Below are 27,406 nucleotides of genomic sequence, written 5' to 3' on the forward strand. Positions count from 1 at the left end.
ACTATAAATATAACTTCTAACCAACTGTCAGTGGACTTCGATCTTCATGTATAACGGCTCGGCCACGACATTGAGCGACTTGCGACGGCGGGAGCGATAACCATAGGTTGGAGCGTGACACAGCGATCGGACCTTTCGCTCCAACCTATGGTTATCGCTCCCGCCATCGCAAGTCGCTCGATGTGGCCGAGCCGTTACACCCGCCTGGAGAGACAGAGAGTACTCTTTATTGCGCTCTCTCTACTTTGTACACTACATTGGTGACCTCGACGCGACGTGATGTGGCGTCTCCTCTGTCGCTGGCAACGTCGTGCGTCGTGCCACAATTCCATGTGCGCGTAGTTGTAATGACAGTTGGCTTACAAGTTACAAATAATTTGGGTTAGTTACTAGGAAACTAGAGTTAGACCAAGCTAAGTTGACAGTTATTTTGATAATACAGACTGTACAAGTGTTGTTTTAAACGCCACAAGTTTGAAGTTTATAATAACACCTGCACAGTCTGTGCTATCAAAATCGCTGCCAACTTAGCTTGATCTAACTACACTTTACGTGCACTTTACGTGTTTACGTTATACACGTATATGGTAGAAATTAAAGCAGTTGCTATGGTATCCCACTAAAATATAACTTATCTGTATAACACTTTCTACCAAACCGGTTTTGATGACACTGTGTTCTATTGTGTGCCTTTTCTGGCGATCCGGTCCACTTTACAACGACGAGAACACTGTCAAACACTGTGTACGGTATTCCGTTGTTGGAAAAGCGCGCTGTGTTCCTTCAACTCTGTTGGCAGCTTGGCAGATGTTTAATGGCGACCGCTAGTGACGGGTCGCCTGCATGACCTGTCATCCACGAACTATTTACCGTAGAACCTTAGGGCATTTGTTTACGTAAATATGACGGGCATATTACCATCGTACCAGCGCTTTGTTAACGGAGTTCCAGTGCCGTCCATATCTCGGCGGTCGTTCCGCCTTCGGGAGAAATATTTGATTGTTTCTGTACTTTTGACATTCGGAATCGTGTGGCTAGGAGCGCTGTTCTATTTGCCGGAATTCAAAAGTTCCACGAGTGTTAACGATAGTGTGTATAATGTGTACAAACGTATTCAGAAAGCGGGGCCGGAGCTGCTGATGCCGCCTCCGCTGGCGCAGAATGAGTTGGGAGACTTTCCTGCGGCTGCTCACCACGGGGAGTCGGACGGGGAGGATCCTCACGTGGCTGAGGACAGGAACCGTCTACGTGCTAAGATAGAGGAGGATATGGGCATGAAAGTGCTGGAGAGGCCTCAGTTTGAGGCTGTGCCATCGGCCTCCTCATCTAAAGGCACAAGTAAGAGGCCTGTGGATGCTCTTGAGGAGCCCGCTGCAGGAAATAATGCTGCCAGCAAAAATGTGTCCCCGTCTGAGCCTAAATTGGAAGGCTCTGAGAACCAGTATGCAGTTGTGGCGCTGAGTTCAAATGCTGATCCGGACATCAAGCATAAACTAGGAGTTGTTAAAGAGGTAAGTCATTTACAAATTCATTTTTTTTTTAATCAATTATGGCCTGCATGCAAGTCCTTTAAGCCAACAAATTCAATTTGCTTAGCGGTAATTTTGTGCAAATACACAAGAGGTTATTCATTGACCGCCATATTGGTTGTATCGCTTTGTGATTCATTTCTTTGTTTTTGCTCATTAATGTTGTTCAAAGTGTAATATTGATTGAGCGTATTATGCAGTAAATTAATGTGGAAGTGTGCAGATAATGAAAAATTGATCATAAAACGCGTTTAACCACCATTCTGGCGTCAACGATGGGTAGCTCACGCAGGCCCTTGTAACGTCCAGCTATCGCCTTACAAGATCCTCAAAACTCAACTACGAACAACATGTATAATGGATATGACCAAATAACTGGAAGAGATGCTTTTACTTAAAGTATTTTGAAAATGAAGACTACTGAAGAATATCGGAATTGACTTAATATGAATAGTATTTACTGAAGACGTTTACCGGATTGAACTTACTGAAAAGACAAAAAATCCACTTATGACTAGGCAGTATGGCTTAGAGCTTTAGCCTGTCCTGATGGACGAAAAAGAAAAAAAAAAGGCAAATACACAAATTAATTATCCTCATTAGTCATTTATAATATTCAAACAGGGGCCCATTTCTCGAACGGTATTAGACTAATATTATTAGTCCACGAACAGGGGCCCATTTCTTGAACGGTATTAGACTAATATTATTAGTCCACGAACTGTCAAATCGTATGGGTTACCATGGCAACACACTAATATTATTAGTCTAATATCGTGCGAGAAATAGGCCCCTGTCAAGTCGTATGGGTTACCATGGCAACACACTAATAATATTAGACTAATACCATTAGAGAAATGGGCCCCAGAATGCAAATATTGAATAAGCAAGATAAATATATTATGTAAATGAGACAGATGTTATGTTAAAAGTCGTACTCGATTGAACAACTGTAGTCACATTTTAATTTAATTTAGATTATTACTTGAAAATGGTTTTTTGTAATTGAAAAATTATACCAGCTTATTAGGTTGATAAAATTTGAGTGTATCCTTAGCTTAGCGTAGCTTTATCAAACCATATTAAATAATTACAATAGCAAGTTTGTGCGCTCTGTTATAATTTTAATCATCAAAAAATAAGTAATAATTTTTATGAATTGTGAAATAATTGAATTTTTGGAGTATTATCAATTCTCTCAAAAACGCAAAATCAATGGAATCCATAATAAAATACAGTTTATATAAGAAATATGACTGTGAATTTATTATCAACTTCATTGAAGCTGTTTTAACACATTCACTGCCAAGAACATGTATATGTGTTCATTTTGTACTGGAAACGGGGCGCCCGGCACTGAAAGTGTCAATGAAACATTAAATATAACAAATGGCTCTAACCATTTAAAGCTGGGTGTAAGTATTTATCCCTTTCCATATGAATGAAAAACAAATACAATAATTTAGTTTTTCATCTATAAGGACTAATATTTTTATTGGAATTATATTATTGGCTGAACCACTAGGTAAGTCGTGTAGTTTTATTTTGTTATTTATATTACCTATTTTATGATCCAAATGTATCAGATTATAACATATATAACCATCTAACAGGTCTAAGATATTAATAGTTGCTGTATAATGTTATCAATGAAGTTATAATGCCACAAGTGTTAATAAGGCCTATTATTTACCATTACCTACATAAACTTACCTGCCTATTCCCAAGCTATTAATAGTATAGTTGTTACTTGGCTATTGTTTCAAGCTGCTGCGGACCATGCTGGTTTTCTATTGTGTTGTATATTGGTAAATACTTGGGGATACAATTATCTCACAGGGCTTAGTTTTTGGTGTTCTAATAATTTTGCAATAGGCCTTTCGTAGTCAAATGTTACATTGAAGGATGATATTTTACAGTTTAAAAAACAGCAATTAAATTTCTTAATATAACAGCAACAAACTGAATCAAATAATTGATTTTATACAGGTACATACCTACTTAATTTTTAATTGGAGTTGTTGATATGTTAGGTCTGGATTTTTATTTGAACATCCATGAATGAATACAAAGTTTTAAGATCAATATTGTCAGGTGACAAGCAAAACTCACTAATTACTAAAAAATAATTAAACAAAAATCAACCTTATGTAAGTACTAATATGGTTCACTATGGCTATGAACTTGTGGTGGTAATTAGTGAGTTTTGCTTGTCACCTGACGATATACAATAGTGGGTTGTCCTGTGATAGTACCTATGAGCATATTTTTCACATTACACTCGCCTAATTGGTATAATGTAATACCTATCCAAATCCCACTAAAGTTCATATTGGCACACGGCCCAATTCGAACCCGACCCTCGTATCGCTGTGAAGTCTTATAAGCATTGTTGGAATTGGACCGACAGTCACTTGAGTCACTTCATCAATATACTTAAGCTTTAAGGAAAAAGTTAGCAGAATTAGCTGTGTGTGTGTGTGTGTGTTGTTTCATCTAAAACGTGTTTGACGCTACGGCCATGACCATCAGTTTTCTATTTATTTTGCATCATTTTACCTCATTCACGCAAAATTATATTTTAGTAATACTAATACCCTATCCTTAGTCCTAGCTATTATAGTCTTAAGTTATAATTTTGTTGTTATTTTGTACTGCATTGACATGTTTTTATTTATTCTTTATTCAAACACAAGTATAAGTTAACAGCGACCTATGCCAAGACACTTACCCCCATATTCATAAAACTTTACGGGCCGGATTTAGTTAAATAATGTTTTATCCCTTTCTTACAAATGCATAAGACAAAATGTCAGATAAGGACAAACGATTATTAGCTAATTGAGGTTTGTAGCGTGTTTATGAATAAGTGGGTTGTATACATAGTCAGTATCATAAACATGTATACACTTTTCGAATTATCCTTGAAATAATCTTAGTTCTCATGCATTTTAACACACACTATTTTTATTGTTTTTTGCTGCAATTATGAAGGTCAACATGATTATAAATGCTTAATGTCAAGTGTCTGCCTTATCAAATTTAATATACCTAAGGTAAGGTCTGTAGGGTTGCCAACCGTACTATATTATATAATATTGTACTATATTTTGGCTCTCTGTACTATATAGTTTTGGAAAAATATATAGTACGCTAAAATACTATATTTCCGATTAAACGTATATTACACTCATGTTTAGTATTTTATCTAAAAGTACTATATTTTTTTTAAGTGTACTATATTTTTGATGCCTTATTCCGGAAAATACAATATTCCACCAAAAAAAAGTTGGCAACCCTAAGCGTCTGTGACATACGTACATTTTTAAGACCAGACAGACGCAGATAAAAACTTTGGGATATGTAAGTGATCCTAAAAAAATATTACTAGACGCCAGACGGTAAAGAGACAGTATTAAAAAAGTATATGCCTACCTAAGTGTAGGTTTTGTGCCCGTCACGCAGCGTCGCCTAACAGTAAATAAAATATTGGGTAGGTATATAAACTCTTAAACAATTTAGAACACGAATATACCAAGCCATGTAGCTACATCGCTACAAAAACTCGCTGCCGTCATTAGCGATTCGTCTGCGTCCGTCAAATGGCAACGGACAACGCGGTTATCACACTGATGAGGATCCGCATGCCGCTCCGGTGTGTGAGCGAGACAGAGCTATACACGTATACTAGGTTGGTTCACGTTTGTATGGGAAAAATTCAACTCTAGCTAGAAGAAGCGGCACCCCCTCAGTTTGTTACACTTGTTATGTTGACAAAATACGCCAAGTTTTGTAATCTTATCTCAACTACAAGGGGGTGCTCAAACACTTTGAAATTTTTCAAAGTTGTATGAAATCTAACACTTTAAACTCTCGCGTTTTGTACACATATTTAATTGCACAAACGGGTCTACCGCGATATAATTTCATTGTTTTTACCTTTAATTCCTGGGGGAATTGTATGAAATCCAAAAAAAATAAATTATTATTTTTTAGATTTTTATGTAAGTAGTAGTTTTGACATTATTAGAAAGTGTGATTTAAAAGTTATTAAGTAAATAAACACTTTTATTTCTATTTTTTTTTATGATTTTATAAGGTGAAATCCAAAAAATCTTACTTTTGAAAAATTATGAAAAATAGAAATAAAAATGTTTTTCTACTTTAAAACTTATAAGTGATATGTGCAAATAGGGTGAAAACATATACTTAAATAAAATTCTGAATAATAAACACTTTTTTTTGGGTTTCATACAACATACAAAATTTCAAAGTGGTTGAGCACCCCCTTGTAGTTGAGATAAAGTTACGAAACTTGGTGTATTTTATCAGCATAATAAGTGTAACAAAATAAGGGGGTGCCCCGTAGGAAATTGAAAAATTATTTATTTATTATACTGAGCAACTTTTACTATGGGACCAACCCGGAAATCGCGAAAAAAGAATTTGGCTGTTTCATACATTTTGGTTGGTCCATTTTGTATGGTAGGGTGTAAATATTTTATTCGCGATTTCGGGGTTGGTCCCATAGTAAAAGTTGCTCAGTATAATCCCAAAACCTCCCTGGCAGCGGGAATGCAGTTATTTTTTAGCCACCGTGTATAGCGGCGTCCCGTCTGCACAATGTAGACCGCCTAACGGCCCAATATGAAGTTTTATGGGGACTACGGGGCTTGTCACGCACCGTCTTGGCAAACAGGTGGGTCACATCACATGTGAGACAGTCGTAAACTCTTTATAGGCGGAGGTATGAGCTACGCGGGATGGGTACACTTGCGTGCAAAAATACTACCATTAGGTATTTCCGCTTACTCTATCGTGAACAGTTACCCAAGTCCCCAATAGGGAATATTACGCAAAACTCTGCGTAGGGGGCGCCACTACCACTATCCATCACAATCTGGGGGTCTACCGCGAAACAAGAAAATCGAAATTTCGTTATCTAACCTCTCTATCACTCTTGCTTATTCGAGCGATAAAGAGGCAGATAACTAAATTTCGATTTTAGCGTTTCCCGGCAGGCCCTTGTTAACAAACCGCCTTGATGCATCAATGTCATTGTAAAACTTGTCATAAAACAGTTTAAGGCACCGTTTGTATAAGTTACTCTATGGTTTATTAGCTAGCTTAGTGCTGTACTCTGGCGGCAGAACATTGCAGTAATACCCCTTATTTGACCCTTTGATCTACGTTGTAGCTGCCAAATAAAGTTTATCACGCAATGGCAAGACAAATAGTTTGGACACACTAATTGCCCGCCAGTGTACTCAGACTCAGTGTAAAGAAGTAAGTAAATAAGTAAACAAAGTCAAGCCTCTACTTTTCTCGCGGTTGCCGCTAATTGCTCGGCCGACAACCCCGGGCGTAATGTAACAAACATTCATATCACGCAATAACCTTTAGTTAATTTTGCCCGCCAATGTATTCCGTATAAAGAAATAGGTACGAGTCGAGGCTTTTCTCGCGTCTTGGCGGTAATTCGTCGGCCGTCGACCCCGCGACGGGCGACATTATGTAAGTTGTAACAAATTAGATACATATTTAATTTTGGCCGCCAGTGTACAGTCGCCATCTGATATATCGGAGCGGCCAAGGCGCTCACAAATATCTGAACACGCCTTTATTGTCAAGGCGTTAGAGCGCGTGTTCAGATATTTTTGAGCACATCGGCCGCTCCGATATATCTGATGGAGACTGTACTTCGTATAAAGAACGTACACGAAGTTAAGGCTTTCCTCAAGTAATGCTCAACTCAAGTAACTTTATGCGTAACAAGCATGCACGCATGCATATCACGCAGAATCGCTTTGACCCACATGTGCGGAACAAAGTCAATTTTGAGTCTTGACGTAAATTGTACAGCTGACTTGAGAAATTCCTATCACGCCAGGGGTCGGCAAACTGCGGCTCGGTTCAATTTTCTAAAACATTTTGGTATATAATAAACTGATGAATTCGATAAAACCGGCCAAGTGCGAGTCGGACTCACGCACGAAGGATTCCGTACCATTACACAAATAAACGGCAAAAAAATCACGTTTGTTCTATGGGAGCCAGACTTAAATATGTATTATATTATGTTTTTAGTATTTGTTGTTATAGCGGCAACAGAAATATATCATCTGTGAAAATTTCAACTGCCTAGCTATCACGGTTCATAAGATGCAGCCTGGTGACAGACAGACGGACAGCGGAGTTTTAGTAATAGGGTCCCGTTTTTACCGTTTGGTTACGAAACCCTAAAAATGATTAGAGCCTCGTCGCCTCTTGAAATGCATAAAGATGATTTTATAGGGAAGTAATTTTTGCCATTATTCCGCAGTGAATTTCAGTAAATAGAGCGTGATTAAGATGAAAACCGCCTCGTTTATTGCTGAAACTTTGAAACCTCGACGTTACGAGAAACTTTCGACACTTACAAAACTCAAACACTTAGCAGTTTCGAATGTTTCGATTATCAAGTGCTTTGTTTATAGGCAGTCAAGCACCGTTGATTTACATCAGAAAACTCTTGTAAATATTTAGGTAGGTAAGTGCCCACCTATAAGACGATTCTTGGCATCGATCTTTTGTTTTTTAAAGTTCATTCAACTCGTTGTGCCGTTGACTTTTATCGAATTTACGGGCTCCTCGCCTTTTGAGTTTCAATCCCTGAAGATGAAGACTTAAGTGCTTATTCTATTTATTTCAAGAATTATAGGTACCTGAATTGATTCTTGAATCAATTCTCTAATCAAATGGCAATCGGATTGAACGGGACCTTAATTGTGAAGGCTATAAAACGAGAAAGGATTTAACCTATTTAGTAGTGACCCTGGGTTCAAATCCCGGTTAGGACCAATGTTTGTGTCATCGGAAGAATATTTTTTTTTACGTCTTGGTAGTCTGAAGCTTCCGACGTTTGTATTTAAATTATTGTCTGAAAGATCATGAAAAACCAATGAAATAATATGTATAGCAATTACAGTAGTAAAGAACTCATTTATTATAATTATAATAAGTGTTATAAAATGAATATAAAACTAAAATGAACTACAATTAAGATAACTAAAGCTAAAAAATTAAAAATACCTATCAAAATTACATGTATTATCTCATCGGTTAAGGAGATCAAAAGGTTTATGACACCTGACCGTAAATTTCGGCAAAGTGAAATATATCTGACTCAATATATTGCAAACCTACTTTAACACGTATGTATGTCAATTCGAATGTAACTTTATGCAAAAGTGTAACCGATACAGATGTCAACGGCAGTGGGAATTGGATTCCGATGTCTGCTGTCTGAGACCGATGTTCTACTTTCGTAGATTGAAAACGCAACGTTCACGGAATACAATACTAGTACCCGCTTAAGAGCCAACGGGAGTGGTCATTTCTCCATACAAACGTACTCCTCGTTTTCCTCCGTGGTTTTTGAAGCTAGAGCAATAATTTTTTCAACACAGATTAATATTGTCAATATCTGTGTCGGACCGTTTTGCTTTTTTTGATATTTTTGTTTTTTAAGGCGCTAGAGCCCTTCAAAAATGGCCAAAATGGCCTAATTGACTATGCCGCAATGAGAGGCGTGGCATTCAAAACTGATATCAATTAGCCAAAAAAGCAAAACGGTCCGACACAGATAATTTCATAATCATTTAGATTTCCAAATTTGGTTACGATTGGTTAAGTTTTGGAGGAGGAAACAGAGGAGTACGAAACCTCGATTTTTGAGATTTTTACGCAGGATTTTTCGCCTTGTCCTTATCGCACTACTTTTAGGTGCCGCTTCCGTTAGCGAGACGGGTATATTTACCTAAAGTATTTAAAACTCAGCTCCTGTTTCGTTTTAATATGATCACTTTTTATAAAAGATTTCTCGCGTAACACGCCTTTTTATACTCCCCGCAACTTGTTTTTCATACATGTTTCATAGCAAACGATTAGAGGCTTTTAAGATGTGGTTGTGGACTTGTGGAGAAGAATGGAGAATAGACGAGGCAAAATGATATGTCACTTGATAAGACACGACACCTTTAAAACCATATTAGAAGGCAAGATCTAAGCGAGAAGAGGAAGAGGAAAACCACGAGCAAGCTATACACAACAACTAAAAGCAAATGTCGAGTCTTATAGGGACCGAACCTGGTCGAGGACCGCGAAAACTGGCGCATACTCGGTATACTCCACCGACAAGAGCCATGCTCTTAAATTATGATGATGATGTCAATACGCTTTCCTAAAGTCGGGTTATTTGGCGTGGTCCATTCAGAATATTCCTTCCTTGCACAGGTAAACTGTGAAATGAGCTGTCGCTCGCGGTATTTCTATCAACGCATACAAAAAAGAATAAGTAAGGATTAAGCCGTCACCCGTCCTTAACCAAACAGCACCCAATCAGTCACGTATTATTCCTGCTTGTGTTATGTGTAAACATTCGACAAAGCCTGTCCACAAACATGGCCGACTACATTTCGTGCTTTTGCTTTGTTCGACGGAAATACACTAGTTGTACTATTAGGTCATTACCTATGAAATTGGCGTTTTGTTCGGAGAATTTCAACGAAACACGAATTTCCATACAATTAATTTTGCGGATATTTTTTTGATGGCTAATTCAAACCAAACAAAATTTTTCCAGTAATTTTTGACACCTTTAAGGTATGTTTTCAATATCTCCATTTCTTGAAAATTGGTACCATTAGAAAAATATAAGTAATTTTAATACTCGAACCGACAGCACATGAAAAGACCTATTTTCAAGGCTTAATTCTGAACACTTAACAATAAAAAATAACAATTAATTGCTGTCAAGCAGTTTGGCGAAATCATATTGTAGTTGTATTGTAATTGTGTATGTACTTTTGTAAAAAAAAAAAAAACTAGGATCAGACTTATATCTATGAACAAAAACGCCAATTTCATAGGTAAGGACCCAATATATCGTGTGTATACTCTGTATCTTTAGGTATTTAAATAAAAGTAAACAAATAAATTGTACATTTTCGGGTACTTATAACAGTTATTGGTTAACCAACCAAATACAAAACCTCCTGGATCTGTCACTGAACGGCCTGACTTTAACCTAGGTACATTATTTGATCATGTAATGGTTTCATTTACCCTCAACTGGCTTAAGGAGCTATTTGTATAGATATTGTTTAGGTACTTTTATTTAAATAAGTACCTAAAGATGCAGAGTATAGGTATAGAACATTTCTATTCAAGATATCTGCACATGAATTGAGGAACGTTTAATTGAGAAAGCCATTAATTCCATTTTGATCAGTAAACGAATATATCGGCATTACTTTGAAAACGCGGTATTTTCTGTAAATCAAAAGAAAAATGTGGTATCTATGTATGGGATGCATACAGAGTTACTGCCTTTCAACTTTGAGTAGCAGTGTGACACACGAGATTTAATCAAAGTAGTGACGATATGGACTGGCTATAGACTTCAGTAGTTCTTTAGCGGCGCTGTGCACTTTTTGTGATGGGGAAAAAATTATAAACTCGCGAGAGCGTAAGACGTAAGACGCTTCGTAAGACGGACACGTGACCTGATCGAAAAACTGTTACAATGTCATTGAGTTTTCACTTCTGCCGGCACTCCCGGAGTGCAACCCGTTGTTTTTTTCTGGATTATTATTTGTTATCTTTATTGTTTCTAGTTTTCAATGTGACGATCATTGTGAGATACCTTTTAATTTTTACGTTTGTCAAGATTTATCAAGTTTAATTATTTTATTGATTTTTTTGAATGACAGATCGATCGGACAAACTGGAAAATCAAAGCTTATTATAGGTGTATTCGCACTTTAAAAACATTACGGAACTCCGATTGACAACTTAAATCGGGGGTTGTAAACTCGGAGCCGCTTCAATTCCATACGTGGGTGCGCTTTGTCGCTACACTTTTAGAATCAACAAAGCGCACCTGACATTCAAAAGAAAAGCAAAAACCAGCGAAGCGTATAAAAGAACTGTCAATCTTAGCCTGGTGTTGGTGAACCCATTTCCTGAGCTGGATTAAATTCGATAATTGAATGAAAAATGCATTGAATTTTAGTAAATCTTTTGTCAATTAGGCCGTTGCGAAGCGAATATCATCAATTCGTCATCTAGCCTCACACTTCACACCACAAGCCTTTTTGATGTTGGTGGGGCTAGGTAGTTGTGTAAAGGGGCCCACAGATTACCAGTTCGCCGGACGATATCAGCCTGCCAGTTGCTCGGAACTGTCACCTTTTGCGTTTAACTGACAGGTTGATAGTGATATAGTCCGGCGAACTGGTAATCTGTGGGCCCCTTAAGATTGTCCCATAACATTAATTAATTTATAAATAAATAAATAAATAATAAATATTATAGGGACATTCTTACACAAATTGACTAAGCCCCACGGTAAGCTCAAGAAGGCTTGTGTTGTGGGTACTCAGACAACGATATATATAATATATAAATACTTAAATATATAGAGAAAACAACCATGACTCAGGAACAAATATCTGTATCATCATACAAATAAATGCCCTTACCAGGATTCGAACCCGGGACCATCGGCTTCATAGGCATAACTTGGTTTTTACTTTTTTAATTACAGCTTCTAAAACCCAGGCCCTCCCACGTCCTTTCCGCTCGCCGTTGTTTGGAGACCCCCTAACCCAGTGGTGGGCAAACTTTCTTCATGAGGGGCCAAAACTTGAAGGAATTTCAGAGAAGGGTCAGATGTATGTACAGCAAAAATGTATTTTTATTATATTGCTGGCCATATTATACATTTTTTTAAATGCCCGGCGGCGGGCCAGATCAATCCTTTCGCGGGCCGGTCCTGGCCCGCGGGCCGTACTTTGCCCACCACTGCCCTAGCCTAATTCAACAAAGACACCGTTTTTCAAAAACAATCAATCAAACCAATATAAAAACAAAACAAGATATCAAGTTCCCATTAGGCAAGGTTAGTAACCATACCGCTACGACCCACTTCGGTTTATCGAGGCACGCTTACGGCATTACTATTAGTAAGTACGAGTAACGGTACCTCTCTTCGTAACGTAACGTCGTATGCGCCGGTTGGTCCCCGTCGCTTATGACGTTCTGTTTATGTGGTTCGTGTTGACCCGATATACATTTACCGCAAAAAGTTGGCGGAGACGTGTGATGTTGAAGACTGGTATTGGAGACGTAGGGCGCCATTTTAGTAGATGACGTCACATGAACGGTGTAGCAATTACATACATACATATTCAGACTATTCTGAGTTCACCATTTAATTGCACGGTTTGCCTCATGCCTCATCCTACTACTAATTTGGTTAGAGAATGGAATTTGCTACTATATGCTAGAGTAGAGAATAGATAATATGAACTAAAGCATTCTTCAAAACAAAAGTGATATAAGATGCCACTGAATTGAATAAGATTTATTTTGCCCTGACGTCACACTCGTCACTATAATTTTACGTTTTAAGGTTAAAAAATGTATGGAAATTACAGCTGTCACCGTACCCGAGCTATGTAAAAAGTATTATAATCTTCAGGTGACCAATCTTTGATCAATCTGTAATAAAAATAATGAATTTATTGTAATTGTAACTCTCTCAGATTGTTCACTAAGCTATGTTACAGTACTAACCGGCAAATATGACTTTGTTTAAGCCCTCGTATGCCGGAGCGCCGATCCGCGTACGAGGAAAATATAAAAAAAAAACACGGCACACGAGAGGTTAAAGATTAACAGTCTTGACTATTTACTTGTCTTTGGTTGAGAACTATCGCAAAGTTAACAGCTATTGACACTTTCCGGAGCCAATACTTTCTTGTTAAACTTAGTTTCGGCTACACATATATTCATTACGATCTTAACGACAGGGGATCCCTAATGTCCCTATATAGTCGTTCTATTGCCTGTAAATGTCAGTATTGCTAAGTTAGCAACTTTGGTGCCAGATTTGACAACTTTTGTGTCTAACTGGCAACTTTTTCGCGTCCCGTCTGGCATCTTAATACGCAAAGTTGGCAACACCGTTAAAGGGAATGGCCCAGATTTCACTTTTCTCTGTGTGGATGACTTGCGTAATGGTCGAAAAGATTAGGGCCGTTGTTTTAGAAGATTTAGAACGATTAGCATCGTCATACAGAGTTTTCGTGAACTATGGTCTTTTGTCTGTTGAAAGTAAGTAATTTTCTAATGTTGGTGTTACGTAGTTTCCTCAACTACTAATAGCTTGTAAACTACATATTTCCAAAGATGTACGCTTATTACACTATGTGGGGTGTACTGTTTTGTGTAGATGAAGGCCAATACAGTGGTATCTACATCTACAATTATAAGTAGGTACAAAAGCATAATTCTTAATTGACCATCTGGATATCCTATTCCTATAGTATGAAGAAATCTCATTTATACATGCCCGCAAACCTCATATTACTCAATCTTATGTCTTGCATTAAAAATAAAAGAAATCTCATTTATACTAGAGATGCAACGGATAGTTGTTTGGCCGGTTACCGGCCGCCGGATATTCGGCCGGCGGAATTATACCTATATTTTGAGTTTTGCAGGTGCGCGTCGTGCAGCTTTCGACGTTTCGTAGTGAACGTTCGCGCGGACACATTTCTAGGATCGTAACGAGTTTTATCATGTCATTACGTAGTAAGTTCGTTTATAGATACAAGTGCGCGCGCGTATTTTTGTGTAAACAAATGAGTGTATTTAGCGATTGCAAATCCGTGAACATTTTTCAAATCCGGATTTTCGGATTTTGGTTTGACCGAAATCCGAAGTTCGGATTCAATCCGGATTTTAAGAAAGGAATATGTGGCATAAAGGCAAAGTGAAACAAACAATCAAATGAAGTAGTTTTTATTAAAAATAAAAAAAAACAGAATGCGTACACTGCTACGCCAATAACAAAATCTTTAAAAAACAATAAAAACAAAATACATACGTACACTCCCAAGTAACAAAAGGTTCTATAACTAAGGCATTTTATCACCAAACAGTGATATAGTAGGTCTATAATGGTAACCATTGTGACTGCTTGTACTATAAAGGTTTTTCACAAAGCGTTTTGTTTCTATAAGATTAAAGACCTTTTAAGTACTATAATTTAGCTCTTAGAACGCTTATAGGATCATACAAAAGAATCTTTAAAGTGCTGCACTGTAATAGATATGCAAAAAGCGATTATGGTACTATTTAATACTATAGACGACTTTACTGATGCTTTTATGTACCTATTTTGCACTAATAATGCGTCAAATTAACTTTTATAGTACTAGTATTGTAGCAGTATCGTAATCATTATTAGAGGATCAATCTGCACTATAAAAGGACTTTGCACGACCATTACGTAACGTTTTAGCTTTTTAAAAGCTCTCTTAACATCGCTATAAGGCTAGAAGAGTTCTCTAAAAGTCATGTAAGTTTTTCTATAGTGCTATATAGTACCATAAAAGTTACCTGGTACGTTGCTAAATAACTTAAATCGTAACTTAAAAAATGGCTGCTGTTTTCTGCCATAATAGCACATTAGCGGCACGGCTGGAGCCTATGTGTACTAACTACTATAGCAGCCACAGTTGGGACAAGTCCTTATTTTATTAATTTTAATTTAATTAAAACATGAAAATTATGAGAGCGCATTGTCAAATTTGAAATCAGCATTCTATCTGTGTATCGGGCAGTCAGTGATGATTCTATCGATACAATTATTTTCGCATGTACAATGTACCGGCATAGTAACGGTCCACAAATGCTTTTTAGTACATCCTTTTTATTACCTAAATACAAATGTCACTTTAAGAAACAATGGCGAATGAACTTATTTAATATTTTAGGCACCCACGACGCAAGTATGATAAAAAAGATCACTGGAATCGTTTACGGTGCAAAATAGCACTATAAACATGTTTCATTGGTTACTTTTATAATTCCAAATTGCGACATAAACGTTGCAGACAGCACTATTTTAGTACTAAAGAGCGTTTCTCGTCACTTTTACATTTCAACCATAGAGCTGATTTATCACCGCGAGAGCCTTTATGTAATGTTTATAGAATAAATCAGTGATAAAACTAGGGCCTATCTGGGGTTTTGTAAACGTTTACAACACCATTATAGTGCTAATCATGAACACTAATTAGCAGGCTCCAAAACGTTCTCAGGACTTTTATAGTACCAAATTTTGTTACTTGGGCTGCTACGCCAATAAAAAAAGCGGACGCGGGGCAAGCATACAGGTGCGAGCGAGTGCGCGACGCGCAATGCCCGGCTGGCAATAGCTCTCCCGCGTTACCGCTTCATGTGCACCGCTTTTTATTTCACATTAGCATTAATTTTGAGCAAATTAGTACTGGTGGGAAAAAATCCGAAAAACCGGTTTTTTCTTTTCAAAATCCGAATTTTAAAACGGATTTTCAAACGCTCCGAAATCCGGATTTTTGAACTTCGAATAATCCGGATTGCAATCACTAAGTGTATTGTGTGTCATTGGTTACGTAGTCATTTCTATCTACTGTGTCGTTAGCACTATGACCGTGACTGTTTTTTAGATTCCATTTTTTACCCCAAAATGTGTTAATTTTACTTTCCGGTATCCGGCCGGATAGTAGGTCACTATCCGGTATCCGGCCAGATTCTAAAATAACGGCCGGATAGGCCGGATACCGGATAGTAACCGGATATCCGGTGCATCTCTAAATTTATACACGCCTGCAAACCTCATGTTACTCTATCTAATTTTGTAGAGCTACCGTATCACGATTGCATAAACTTAATCAATCGGATCACGCCAAGTCGAGAAAAACAAACAAAGCAGGATATGGATAAAGCTGTGAGTCTGAATTATTTGCAGAGGGCAAATGAAATTAATTGAAAAAAAAATGTATTTTAAATACCTCTATTCTCTTCTTCTCCCTGCCCTTATCCCACGTTATTTGGGGTCGGCACAATATGTTTTCTCTTCCATTCTTCTTTGTCTTTCGTCACCTTAGCACTGACTCCTTTCTTTCTCATATCCTCTTTGACACAATCCATCCATCGTGTTTTAGGTCTACCATCCGCTCTCCGCCCATCCACATTCATCCCTAACATTATTTTTCCTATATGTATAGCATTCATCCCTCCTCATAATATGCCCGTACCACGCTAACCTACTACTCCCTACTACTACTACTTTGAATACCTCTATTATATCATCCATAGGTACAATCATGATTAAATAGCTACCGGACATACACACCTGCTGTGCTGTAAGTACGTGCCATAATTGATACAGTAGCATGACCATTCGTGTACCCTATGGCAACGGAATAAGGTCCACCACCTATAACTTGTTTTTGCTAATACGCAGCACAAACATCTCACACGATTGACTGGCCGAGAAAGTAAAAGTATGATTTATAGTCAGCATTATCTTCTACCGCGTTTGCTGTTGTTGACTATAAAAAAACTAATGCGATATACATACCTACATACACTAATGATATACCTACCATCGTCCGCAGTTAACTGGCAGTTCAGAAGCCTATATTAGGTCCACCAGGGACTAATTCTGTTGCGTTAGTATTTATATAAATACCAACTTAATGTTGTCTTTATAAAACAGTTGTTAATAGTTAATGTTTAAACACTATAGACGGAGTAACGTAAGAATTTATATTTGACAATTATGAATGGAGCCTTAACCTACCGCGCGCCGTTGCGCCGACTATAATTATGTGATGTGTGCTTAATAGCCTCTCCTTATAATGCTATACCATCTTGCTAACATTGTTAGGCTAAGAAACATTCAAGGCAACATTTATACTCAGTACAAAGATCCCAAATAAATCCCACTTCGTTTACACCACTTCAGGGCCTACCGCGAACACTGAAATTCGCAAATTGCGGGCATCATTATCTGCCACTCTAATTACGTCTTAAAGAGAATGCCCGCAATTGCGAACTTTGGTATTAGCGGTAGGCCCTCTTGACTTCAAACGTCCTCGAAGACATCCCTTTGTTTGTGTTGCATTGTACTTTCCGTAGAAAGTGGAGCGCCACCGTTGCGTGACGGCGACAGTTTCACTAATATGAATAACATGGTGGTATCGGTTACTGCATTACGACGCCGATGTCCTAGACAGAGAGATAGTACTAATAATAAGTACAGAAAGTTCGCTTTCTTTAATAACAGCTAGGTAAGAGTCTAGCTGTTTTCTTAACTGACAAATGAGCATTTTTCTGTCCGCTTTTAACACCTGGTTTCCGACACCTGACTAGAGTTAGATTTGGACAGTGACTGGAGCCAACGATCATCAATCCAAATTCTAAAAGTAGAACCTACTAAGGTTGAGTTCGGCTTGGACACTCAGTTGCTTAAGTTTTCAAGTTCAAGTTCCTTTATTTGGCCAAGTAACAAAATAAAATATCTAGCAAGTCAAAATGCGTGTCGTTGCTAAAACTAATCAATAATCATGCAATAGATAAAAATTATATAAAACAAGATATATAGTAAATTACCAAATACGTCAATGTTATATAGTACAAGTATGCTTAAATTATTGTTTCGCCGAAATAGAGTGATACCTACTCGTTCGTGGCACGATCGTCTCAACATTCGACTTTGACATTCAAGAATAGTCTAACCCGCAAATATTTTAATAGTATTTTTATTTAGATAGTCGATCTTCTGCACGTGTGAACTACATTTAAGCTATACTATTAATAAGTTTGCGCATTCGTTTCTACGCAGGCGGCCTAGCCAAGGTGACGATCGCTTGCGATTCAATGGCGAAGCGCAAGCGATTGTCAGCTTGGCTAGGCCGTCTGCTAGTTATTTCTAGTAGTTACAATCGTGCAGGCTTGTAATTTTACGATGTGTAGTTATCGGCAAGATCGTCGGCCCATTACGCTGCTGCATGTGGAAATGTTTGCACGATCATTTGTAGCAAGTATTCGCATTGGCTATAGCTAAATAACTGATTTGCAAGACCGCAGTGATCCCATAAGTGTTCCGTGAACAAAGTTTTGTACGGAACACTAAAAACTTAAGTAAAACCCCTCTTGCATGTTGTGTACAGCTTACAAATACGAATTTAGTAAATTATTGGACATTGTCAATTATTCAGGTGAGGGTGAGACTGTAATCTGTAAGTGTTCAATTAATATCTATACACGTGAATCATGTACATGCTAATCGCTTTATGAAGAGCTTGGTTCTGGATTGCATCTGGGTTAAAGTATTTTTAATACAATATTTTTAGATCATCTCAATCATACACCACCGGTAAATGGGTCAATTTTACTCATTAGATTACAGATAGAATACAGCTGTCAGGGGAACCTAAATAAAAGTTTGTTAAAATCTTAAACTTTTTGGAAACGATGATAAACCTGTATTCTTTTTTAAGTCAGGTTCACTACATAGATATACACACATAAATTAGCCTACGCGTTTGATCGCTAGTGTGCCGCAAAGGAACATAGATATACACAAAGACTGATAAACACATTACCCATTCATCGCGTCGTGCAGTCGGATAGAAAATGCGTCATCGTCGTAAAAGTTTAGGTTACGTCCGGGATTCCCTGACATAAATTATAGCGACAGCACGAACAAGTCTATTGACATCAGTCAGTGAAGCACGAACAAGTCTATTGACATCAGTGAGTGAAGCATTAGTACAAAACTAGGCCAATTTATTTTCTTCTTCAACCTAGCGTTTTCCCGGCCTAGCGACAGGGTCCGCTTTCCTGCCCAATCTTCTCCACTTTGCCCGGTCATCGGCATCCTCAGGTGTGAGATTATTCTCTTCCATATCTACATTAAACTATACCAAACCCTTCCGTTATCGTCAATAGGGAATATTATAGGCAAAGCTCTGCGTAGGTGGCCCCACTAGCACATACAGTAAAGAAACCTCATTGACATCATCAATGACACATCAGACAGCAGACACATCATGCGTCACTACGTCAATCACATGGCCTACCGAGAAACTCGACAATCGAACGAATAAAGAAATTTCGAGTTTCGCGGTAGGCCACCTGTAAACAAACCGCCGTGGTGCATCAATGTCATAGTGAAAACTGGTGAAAAAACTGTTTAAGGCCTAAGTATGTATAAGTTACTCTATGGTTTACTAAACAAATTAGTGCTGCACTCTGGCGGCAGAACATTGCAGTAATACTCCCTATTGGGCAAAAGGAGTTATTTATTTAAGAATGTAGGTTACGTACGGGAATCTCCGCCATAAGTTTGCGACAACACAAACAACTCTGTTGACATCGGCGGAGTGAAGGATTCGCACAAAACTGGGCCAATTAGTTAACCCCGGGCCCACGAATAACGGGAACCAACTTTGTGAAGTACCTACCATGTAAATAATAAGACCACCTTATCACTTGAATGAAGCATCATTCGTCAAGATGTCCCTGGAGTCTTGGTTACTCTTATCGCTGACCTATATCGTGCTTTGTTAGATTTCGGCTACTCAAAGAATTTATTTTCAGTACCATTTCGTAGGTACCTTGTCACAGTGACAATCAATATGAAAGTCGCTTGGGATCTCATACTATTGTCACTGTAACAAGGTACGAAATAGTATTGAAATTAAATTTCTCCTATGACACGCATTATGCGGGTTTGCGTGTCATACCTTTTTTTGTGTAAAACCTGTTTTTCCTGCTAGTGACTGTGCGCATCAGTAACGGGCGGTCTATAGAACTCGATTTCCACCGGCATTAGCACTTCAAGGTAAAAAGGAAAGGAATCTAAAATATTTTAGATTCACTGCCTGATGTTTACCTACAATCAAAGGCTATTTCCATAATTGGCAATAATTCTGTTTTTTCCAGATTTAAAGGTCACTCTGAGACTAAATTGACTACAATAATTATATTTATATATGTACGATAAAATCTGAGTATCACGTCAGCCATGCACGAAGGTCACAACAATGCAGTTCCGAACTACAGGTGGCCAAAAAATAAGTACATTCCCGTTGCCAGGGAAGTTTTGGGATTATACTGAGCAACCTTCCCCCCCCCCCCGAAATCGCGATAAAAAAAATTACCCTATCATAGAAAATGGACCAGCCAAACCAAAATGTATGAACCAGCCAATTTTTTTTTCGCGATTTCGGGGTTGGTCCCATAGTAAAAGTTGCTCAGTATAATCCCAAAACCTCCCTGGCAACGGGAATGCACTTATATTTTGGCCACCCTGTACATGTGTTAGTTCTCAGGAAAGATTAATTGGTGCTGAAGGCGCTTACGAGTATATCGTCATTATATCGTGGATAATTGTTAAATTTTTTGAGTAGGTATGTGATGATTATGTTAGATGTACTGGCCATTCTGAGAGATGACATTCCATTGCGTCTGATCGAAAAACATCATCACTATCCTCATAAATGGTAAAAAGTGAAATATAAGTCTTCTTCTTCATCGTGTGCACTGTTGGGGCATACATACATCTCTCCAATTCTCTTCCAAGTGGTTCGATTTACTATCTCTCCTCCAGAGCCTACTATCCTTCTGATTCCCCTGTGATCCGGTATCTTGAAAGAAGCCTTCATGCTAAAATATTGCTCCACCTACCTACCATCATCTTGGCAATATACGTGTCTAGTTTAGGCCCATTTCAGAGTAGCAAGTGTAGCAACTCATCTACATTAAACCGTGAGTGTCCACGTTTCGTAAACGTAAAGGCCTGCGCAAACCGGCGGAGCGCAGCGCAGATCACTTTGAAATTATCAATGTATTTTCTTCCCTATTTCAATTACCTTCAGGTATAAATTTAAATGCTTCGAGCCCGACCTCGGAGCATCACGGAGGATTGTTACTCCGCGGCATCGAGGAGCACGTTAGAGGATATCGCGGCGGTAAGCCGTGCTCCCTGGTGCGCCGGCCGCCAGCGCCGGGCTGGCGGGCGCTCGCGGTATCGCGGGGGATTTTACCTCGCCGGTGTGCGTTGCGCGGCGTAAATCCTCCTCGGTGATCTGCGCTGCGCTCCGCCGGTTTGCGCTGGCCTTAAACTCATGGGTAGTATGCATTGGTTGATCTCTTTGGTTTTTAGCGAGGGCGGTATTTTTTTAATTTCCTCTATCCCATAATTTTCCTTTGTCAATATAATGTCCCAAGACTCCCAAGCGGTATTGGCTGTCCGAGGTAGATTTAAAGATATAGTTTCCGTAAAGTGAAATTAACAAGGTTTACAGGTATCAGCGCAGTGAGGTATGGAACGTAATCGTAAGTGGCAGTAATCTTGTTAGCCACGCCAGCAGTTAACCTCCGGTACAATGCAAATAATAACGTTAAGCCTACGTGTGTGGGCTGAAGAGCATTTATTTATGGGGGCGTACTATTATAGACAATCGTTATTTAATTTAATAGTGGCCGTAAGTTTGGGTTATTTTCTATTTGCAACAACATTACTGCAGGAAATAGTAATTGTTATTGACATTTTCCGCAGCTATGTATCGTCATAAATCCTTCGCTGTAATACTCACAATTTTATGAAATTGAAATTAGGACTTTTATTGCTGACTGTACTTCTTATTGGCACGTCTATCAAGTACTTTTTTTGACATTTGGAATGAGCCTTACTCGATGTGTTTGTGTTTAATTAAATTCCATCGGGGAAGTCAGTTTTCTGCCTTCCGACTGCATCATCAGATCAACTCCATAATCTCCATATTAGCATATTATTGCATTGTCATGGGAATTAAGGTATTACTCCAAATTTCCCCTGAATCAGATAGGTACCAGGAAGAGGTACATATTTAAGTAACAAAATTGAATTACGTATACGCAGTGGAGCTAAATAAGATTATGTAATATTGTACGTGCAATTGTGCATATCACGCTGTATTAATCCATCTGATACGTGTATTTTTTCAATGAAACCAACAGCGTATAAAATATTTCAGTATAACGTTCCAATAGTAAATTGATTTATTAAAACTAGTGTCAACAATATTTTCGGACGGCGTTTCGGTTCGGAGGTATAAAAGCATTAAATGTATCGACATATTTATTTTATACAAAAGTGGACGGAGTTCATTGACCTGGACTATTTTTAGCAAGTTTTTAGGGTTCCGTACCCAAAGGGTAAAACGGGACCCTATTACTAAGACTTCGCTGTCCGTCCGTCCGTCCGTCCGTCCGTCCGTCTGTCACCAGGCTGTATCTCACGAACCGTGATAGCTAGACAGTTGAAATTTTCACAGATGATGTATTTCTGTTGCCGCTATAACAACAAAAACTAAAAACAGAATAAAATAAAGATTTAAGTGGGGCTCCCATACAGCAAACGTGATTTTTGACCAAAGTTAAGCAACGTCGGGCGTGGTCAGTACTTGGATGGGTGACCGTTTTCTTTTTGCATTTTTTTCCGTTTTTTTTTTTTGCATTATGGTACGGAACCCTTCGTGCGCGAGTCCGACTCGCACTTGCCCGGTTTTTTTGTATACCGCATTCATGAATCGATAGTCAATAGGGCTGTTAATTGTTAAAAGTGGAAAAGTTAAATTTGGATTTGGATACTGAACAGACACCATATATAATTTTCAACAAATGTATTTGATCAAACGTTGTGATACCAATAAATCATAACAATTATTATTTAGTCAATTTCATATAATTCTGAACATATTTCCCTTTTCGACAAGGTACTAGATGTAAGTTATAATTAAACTTATAAACGCTCAAATGCTTTGAGCATTATCTATTAATATCTAGGAGAAAAGCTCGGAAAACATAAAAACTCAAGAATGTGCGTTTTCTCAGAGATAAGACCTAGCTAGAACGATTTATCACCCACGAAAACTCCCTATAGCAAACCTATGGCAAATTTCATCGACATCGTTAGAGCCGTTTCCGAGATCCCCGAAATAATAAACAAGAATTGCTCGTTTAAAAGTATTAAATAGAATAGAAATAGATACGTATAGCAGCAAACTTCCTAACTCTTAATTTGGGGCAAAACTTGGAATGTCGTGAGTTCAAAATCCTTCTCGAAGCTCAATACTCTCAATAGTGCTAATGACTCTGTTTCGGAAAAAAGGCAAAAAGACGGTCAAAAGTAATGGTACCTCCTATCTCCCGTCGCTGGCGTTGGTTAGTGGCCGATATATTTATGTACATCTTGATATACAGGGTGGCTAACAAATAACTGCATTCCCGTTGCCAGGGAGGTTTTGGGATTATATTGAGCAACTTTTACTATGGGACCGACTCCGAAATCGCGAAAAAAAAATTGGCTGTTTCATACATTTTGGCTGGTCCATTTTCTACGGGAGGGTACATTTTTTTCGCGATTTCGGGGTTGGTCCCATAGTAAAAGTTCCTCAGTATAATCTCATAACTTCCCTGGCAACGGGAATGCAGTTATTTTTTAGCCACGTTGTATACAAATCGATGTGTGTCAGTGTCTCGCTGCACGCGAGCCCAATCTGATTATTACTCCAATTTGCACACCCGGGAAAGACCGAGATTAAATTTCATTTATTGAGTCATGTTGCTGGAAATACGTAGTAGGTATTATTTATTGATTTACATTAAATTAGAGCTTACTAGGTATTATGTATTTGCCTTTTTGCATAAAGCCCAGTGTTCAGTTGAAGTGACAGCCAAACGCAAATAAATTTATTCTCTTTAAAAACTGTTCAATTGGACATTTCGAGAGCCAGCGTTATTATTTATTATCTTCCGTATAATATTTGTATTAATCTTATGTGTCTTTCACAGGTACGTATTTTCGAGAGAGATGGATTATATACAGTTTCTGCAAAGTAAGTCAAAAATGTCACAATCGGAACATGTATCTAAACATAACAGGAAACAAATTAACGATTACAATCATCATAATAACAACATAATACAGCAACTCAACATAAACATTAGTAACTCAGCCAACATAACAAATAACAGTAATATAATTCATAAAATTAGTAAAATAAATAATCTAAACAAACTAGTATTAAAAAACAACAAAGTCTCGCAGCAAATAAAATCTCTGATAGATATCCGGGAATTGAAGAAGTTGGTAGAAATAAAAGCTACCAGCTACATTAAAAAAACGTGTCATTAAAGGTCTAAAAATTTAAGACAAGTAAATGGAATGTTGTGTGTGATGTTGTCAAGTCTTCACGGTTCAAAACTTAAACGTTCTAAATTTGAATATAGATTTCGCCCATGTTCTACCATCCTAGAACTTGCACATTATTACTTTGGCAGCTCAGTCCTTGTTAGTGTTGGATAGGACTCGAGTCCTTTGAGTCCTCTGTTTCAGGACTCGACTCAGTTTTTCAGACTCTTATAATTAAGTTTAAACTCGAGTTATTTTCAACTTGATAGACACCCGAGTCTTATGTAGAGACTTGAGTCCTTTTCAGAGAACTTTCGATTTCATTTACAAACAATTTCGAAATGCATTGACTTATGTATAATTTGTGGATTAGGTACACAAATCATACAATAACGCCTAATTTCTATACTGTTATTTAGGAAAAACCTATAACATTTTCCACGCAGTCTTTAAGACGCCCACTGATTACTAGTCCACCGGACGATATCGGCCTGTCAGTTAAACGCATCAAAAGGTGACAGTTCCAAACAACTGACAGGCTCTGATCGTCCGGCGAACTGGTAACCTGTGGGCCCCTTTCGGAGGCTCGAGTCCTTTTGAGGTGCTCTTAAAAAAGACTCGACATAGGACTCTACTCGGGACTTAAAATACTTAGACGTTTTTTTTAAGCGCAGAGTCTCGTAAAAACGAGCTGAGTTCTTCAAATTCAGACTCAAAGGACTCGAGTTCCTACCAACACTAGTCCTTGTCTCCTAATGCGTAGTGTAATTAGCAGAGCGCCGGAACTCTTTTATTGGCCTTAATGTCCGGACGAGCTCACTATGGAGCATGGAGTTATTTCCTCGTAAAAATGATAATTTCGACATCCAGCGAACGACATTACTCATTTGCGTCTAGCCATGTGTGACACATCAGACATACCTATGCTAAGAATATGTTAATGTACTTAGGTTCATTGTACTTTATTTTGTCTAAAAAAGATAGGTAAGTATGTATTGTATTACATGTACCTACAGTACCGGTCAAAAGTTTAAGTTCACGTCTTGTTTTCGGTACAAATGTACTCATTTGCTTTTGTGTGATAATTTTTTGCATTTCGGATGTCTTGATTTGTTTCCAACTGATCCGTTATTGTTTCCAGAGATGTTTTTGATTAGTCAGACACTATTTACGTACATTTCTAAACAGCTCATTCCCTAAAATCTTATAGGCATGGTAAACTCTAAATAACTCAACAATTAAAGTCTTTGGCCCTAAGATACGGGCTTCGAACCCCAGATCCCTGGCTTGGAGTTGCACGCGTAGATCAATTGGCTACCACAGCTTATGTAATCATTCAATGAACCATGAACATTATTGGCATTCATTTACCAAAACAAAACGGAATCGTAAAATTCGTAGTCACATAAATTACCTTTATTGGGCCATAAATTATCGTGATTAGCGTGAATTTGCAATGCAGTTTCAATTAATTTCATTTCCTCGACTGTTTTTTTCTAAACCAATGATAATATGTACGGCGAGGAGTAGCTTTTGACACCAGTCTAACTGGCATCGAGAAAGCGAATGGCTTTCGACACTATCGACTATTTTCTCGCGCAGGAAACGTTACGTGGGGATCCCGTGTGAATAAGATATATATTTATGTAACTTTTCTAAACGTACTCGTAAACAGTAGTTCGAAAAGAAAAAAGCTCTACGCTATTCGCCGTCGGTGGAACATATCGTCAATACATACTTTGAAAAAATCTCGTTTTCACACTGCTAGTCACAGTTGAAAGGCAGTAACTCAAGGCATCCTATACATAGATATCACATTTTTCTTTGGCAGAACAAGATACGAGTATTTTTCAAAGTACAACGTATACAATGATTTAATATTGTATCGTCGTATTTACTTAGTGTATTTTTTATTCTTAATTCTAGTTTTTTTGTGCTCAAACTTACATTAAGTTAAGAGTTAAGGCACAACATCAAATACGACAGTCAACCCACGTCCTGCCTTGTCTTGTCTAACAACACCTAAAAATCGGTAGAGTCTATTAGGCATTCAAAATATATGGACTTACAGATTAACTCACAATCATAACACAACACATTATAATACATTCAATCATAGTTGCCTCTTTTTTGTGTATTTATCGAATAAAATAATAGAAAAACCGGCCAAGTGCGAGTCGGATTCGCGAACGAAGGGTTCCGTTCCGTACCACCTACGCAAAAAACGGCAAAAAAATCATGTTTGTTGTATGGGAGCCCCACTTAAATATTTATTACATTCTGTTTTTAGTATTTGTTGTTATAGCGGCACCAGAAATACATCATCTGTGAACATTTCAACTGCCTAGCTATCACGGTTCATGAGATACAGCCTGGTGACAGACAGACGGACAGCGGAGTCTTAGTAATAGGGTCCCATTTTTACCCTTTTTACGGAACCCTAAAAATATTTCGATCATTTTTTTCTTATTCGTAATAAATATGATTACGGACTTCCCGTAACTGAAACGGTACCTACGCTAACCCAAGCACCGTATACAATTCGTAATTGAGATGATTACTTGAAATATCACTCGATACACGCACGAAAGCGAGAAATTATCTACACACGCCTATTCAACTGGATTGCAATTTAATGTACAATTGATATTCGAAAATCTATGTTAATTAAGCAATTTGATTATGATTCCAAATTTTTCTAATTTATGCAAATTAGGTAAACATTTTATGACAGTAATTTCTTTGTTGTTTTGGCTGTTAGATAAAAAATTTAGAGGGTACGCAAAATGTACATTTATAGGAATCTGAAGTCTGC

The 27,406-nt window shown here is 37.9% G+C and overlaps 1 protein-coding gene across 1 annotated transcript in view; it reads left to right on the plus strand.

The window, feature by feature from the left end:
- Positions 1-766: 766 nt before the first annotated feature.
- Positions 767-27,406, plus strand: part of LOC134791992 (mannosyl-oligosaccharide alpha-1,2-mannosidase IA-like) — a 122,776-nt gene continuing 96,136 nt past the window's right edge. The window contains exon 1 of the mRNA XM_063763102.1: positions 767-1,511. Within this exon, the coding sequence (XP_063619172.1) occupies positions 903-1,511 (609 nt within the window). The 5' untranslated portion in view covers positions 767-902. The remainder of the gene's footprint in view (positions 1,512-27,406) is intronic.

This window comes from Cydia splendana, chromosome 7 (genome assembly GCF_910591565.1).
Source record: "Cydia splendana chromosome 7, ilCydSple1.2, whole genome shotgun sequence".
In the NCBI taxonomy this organism is placed as follows: Eukaryota; Metazoa; Arthropoda; class Insecta; order Lepidoptera; family Tortricidae; genus Cydia; species Cydia splendana.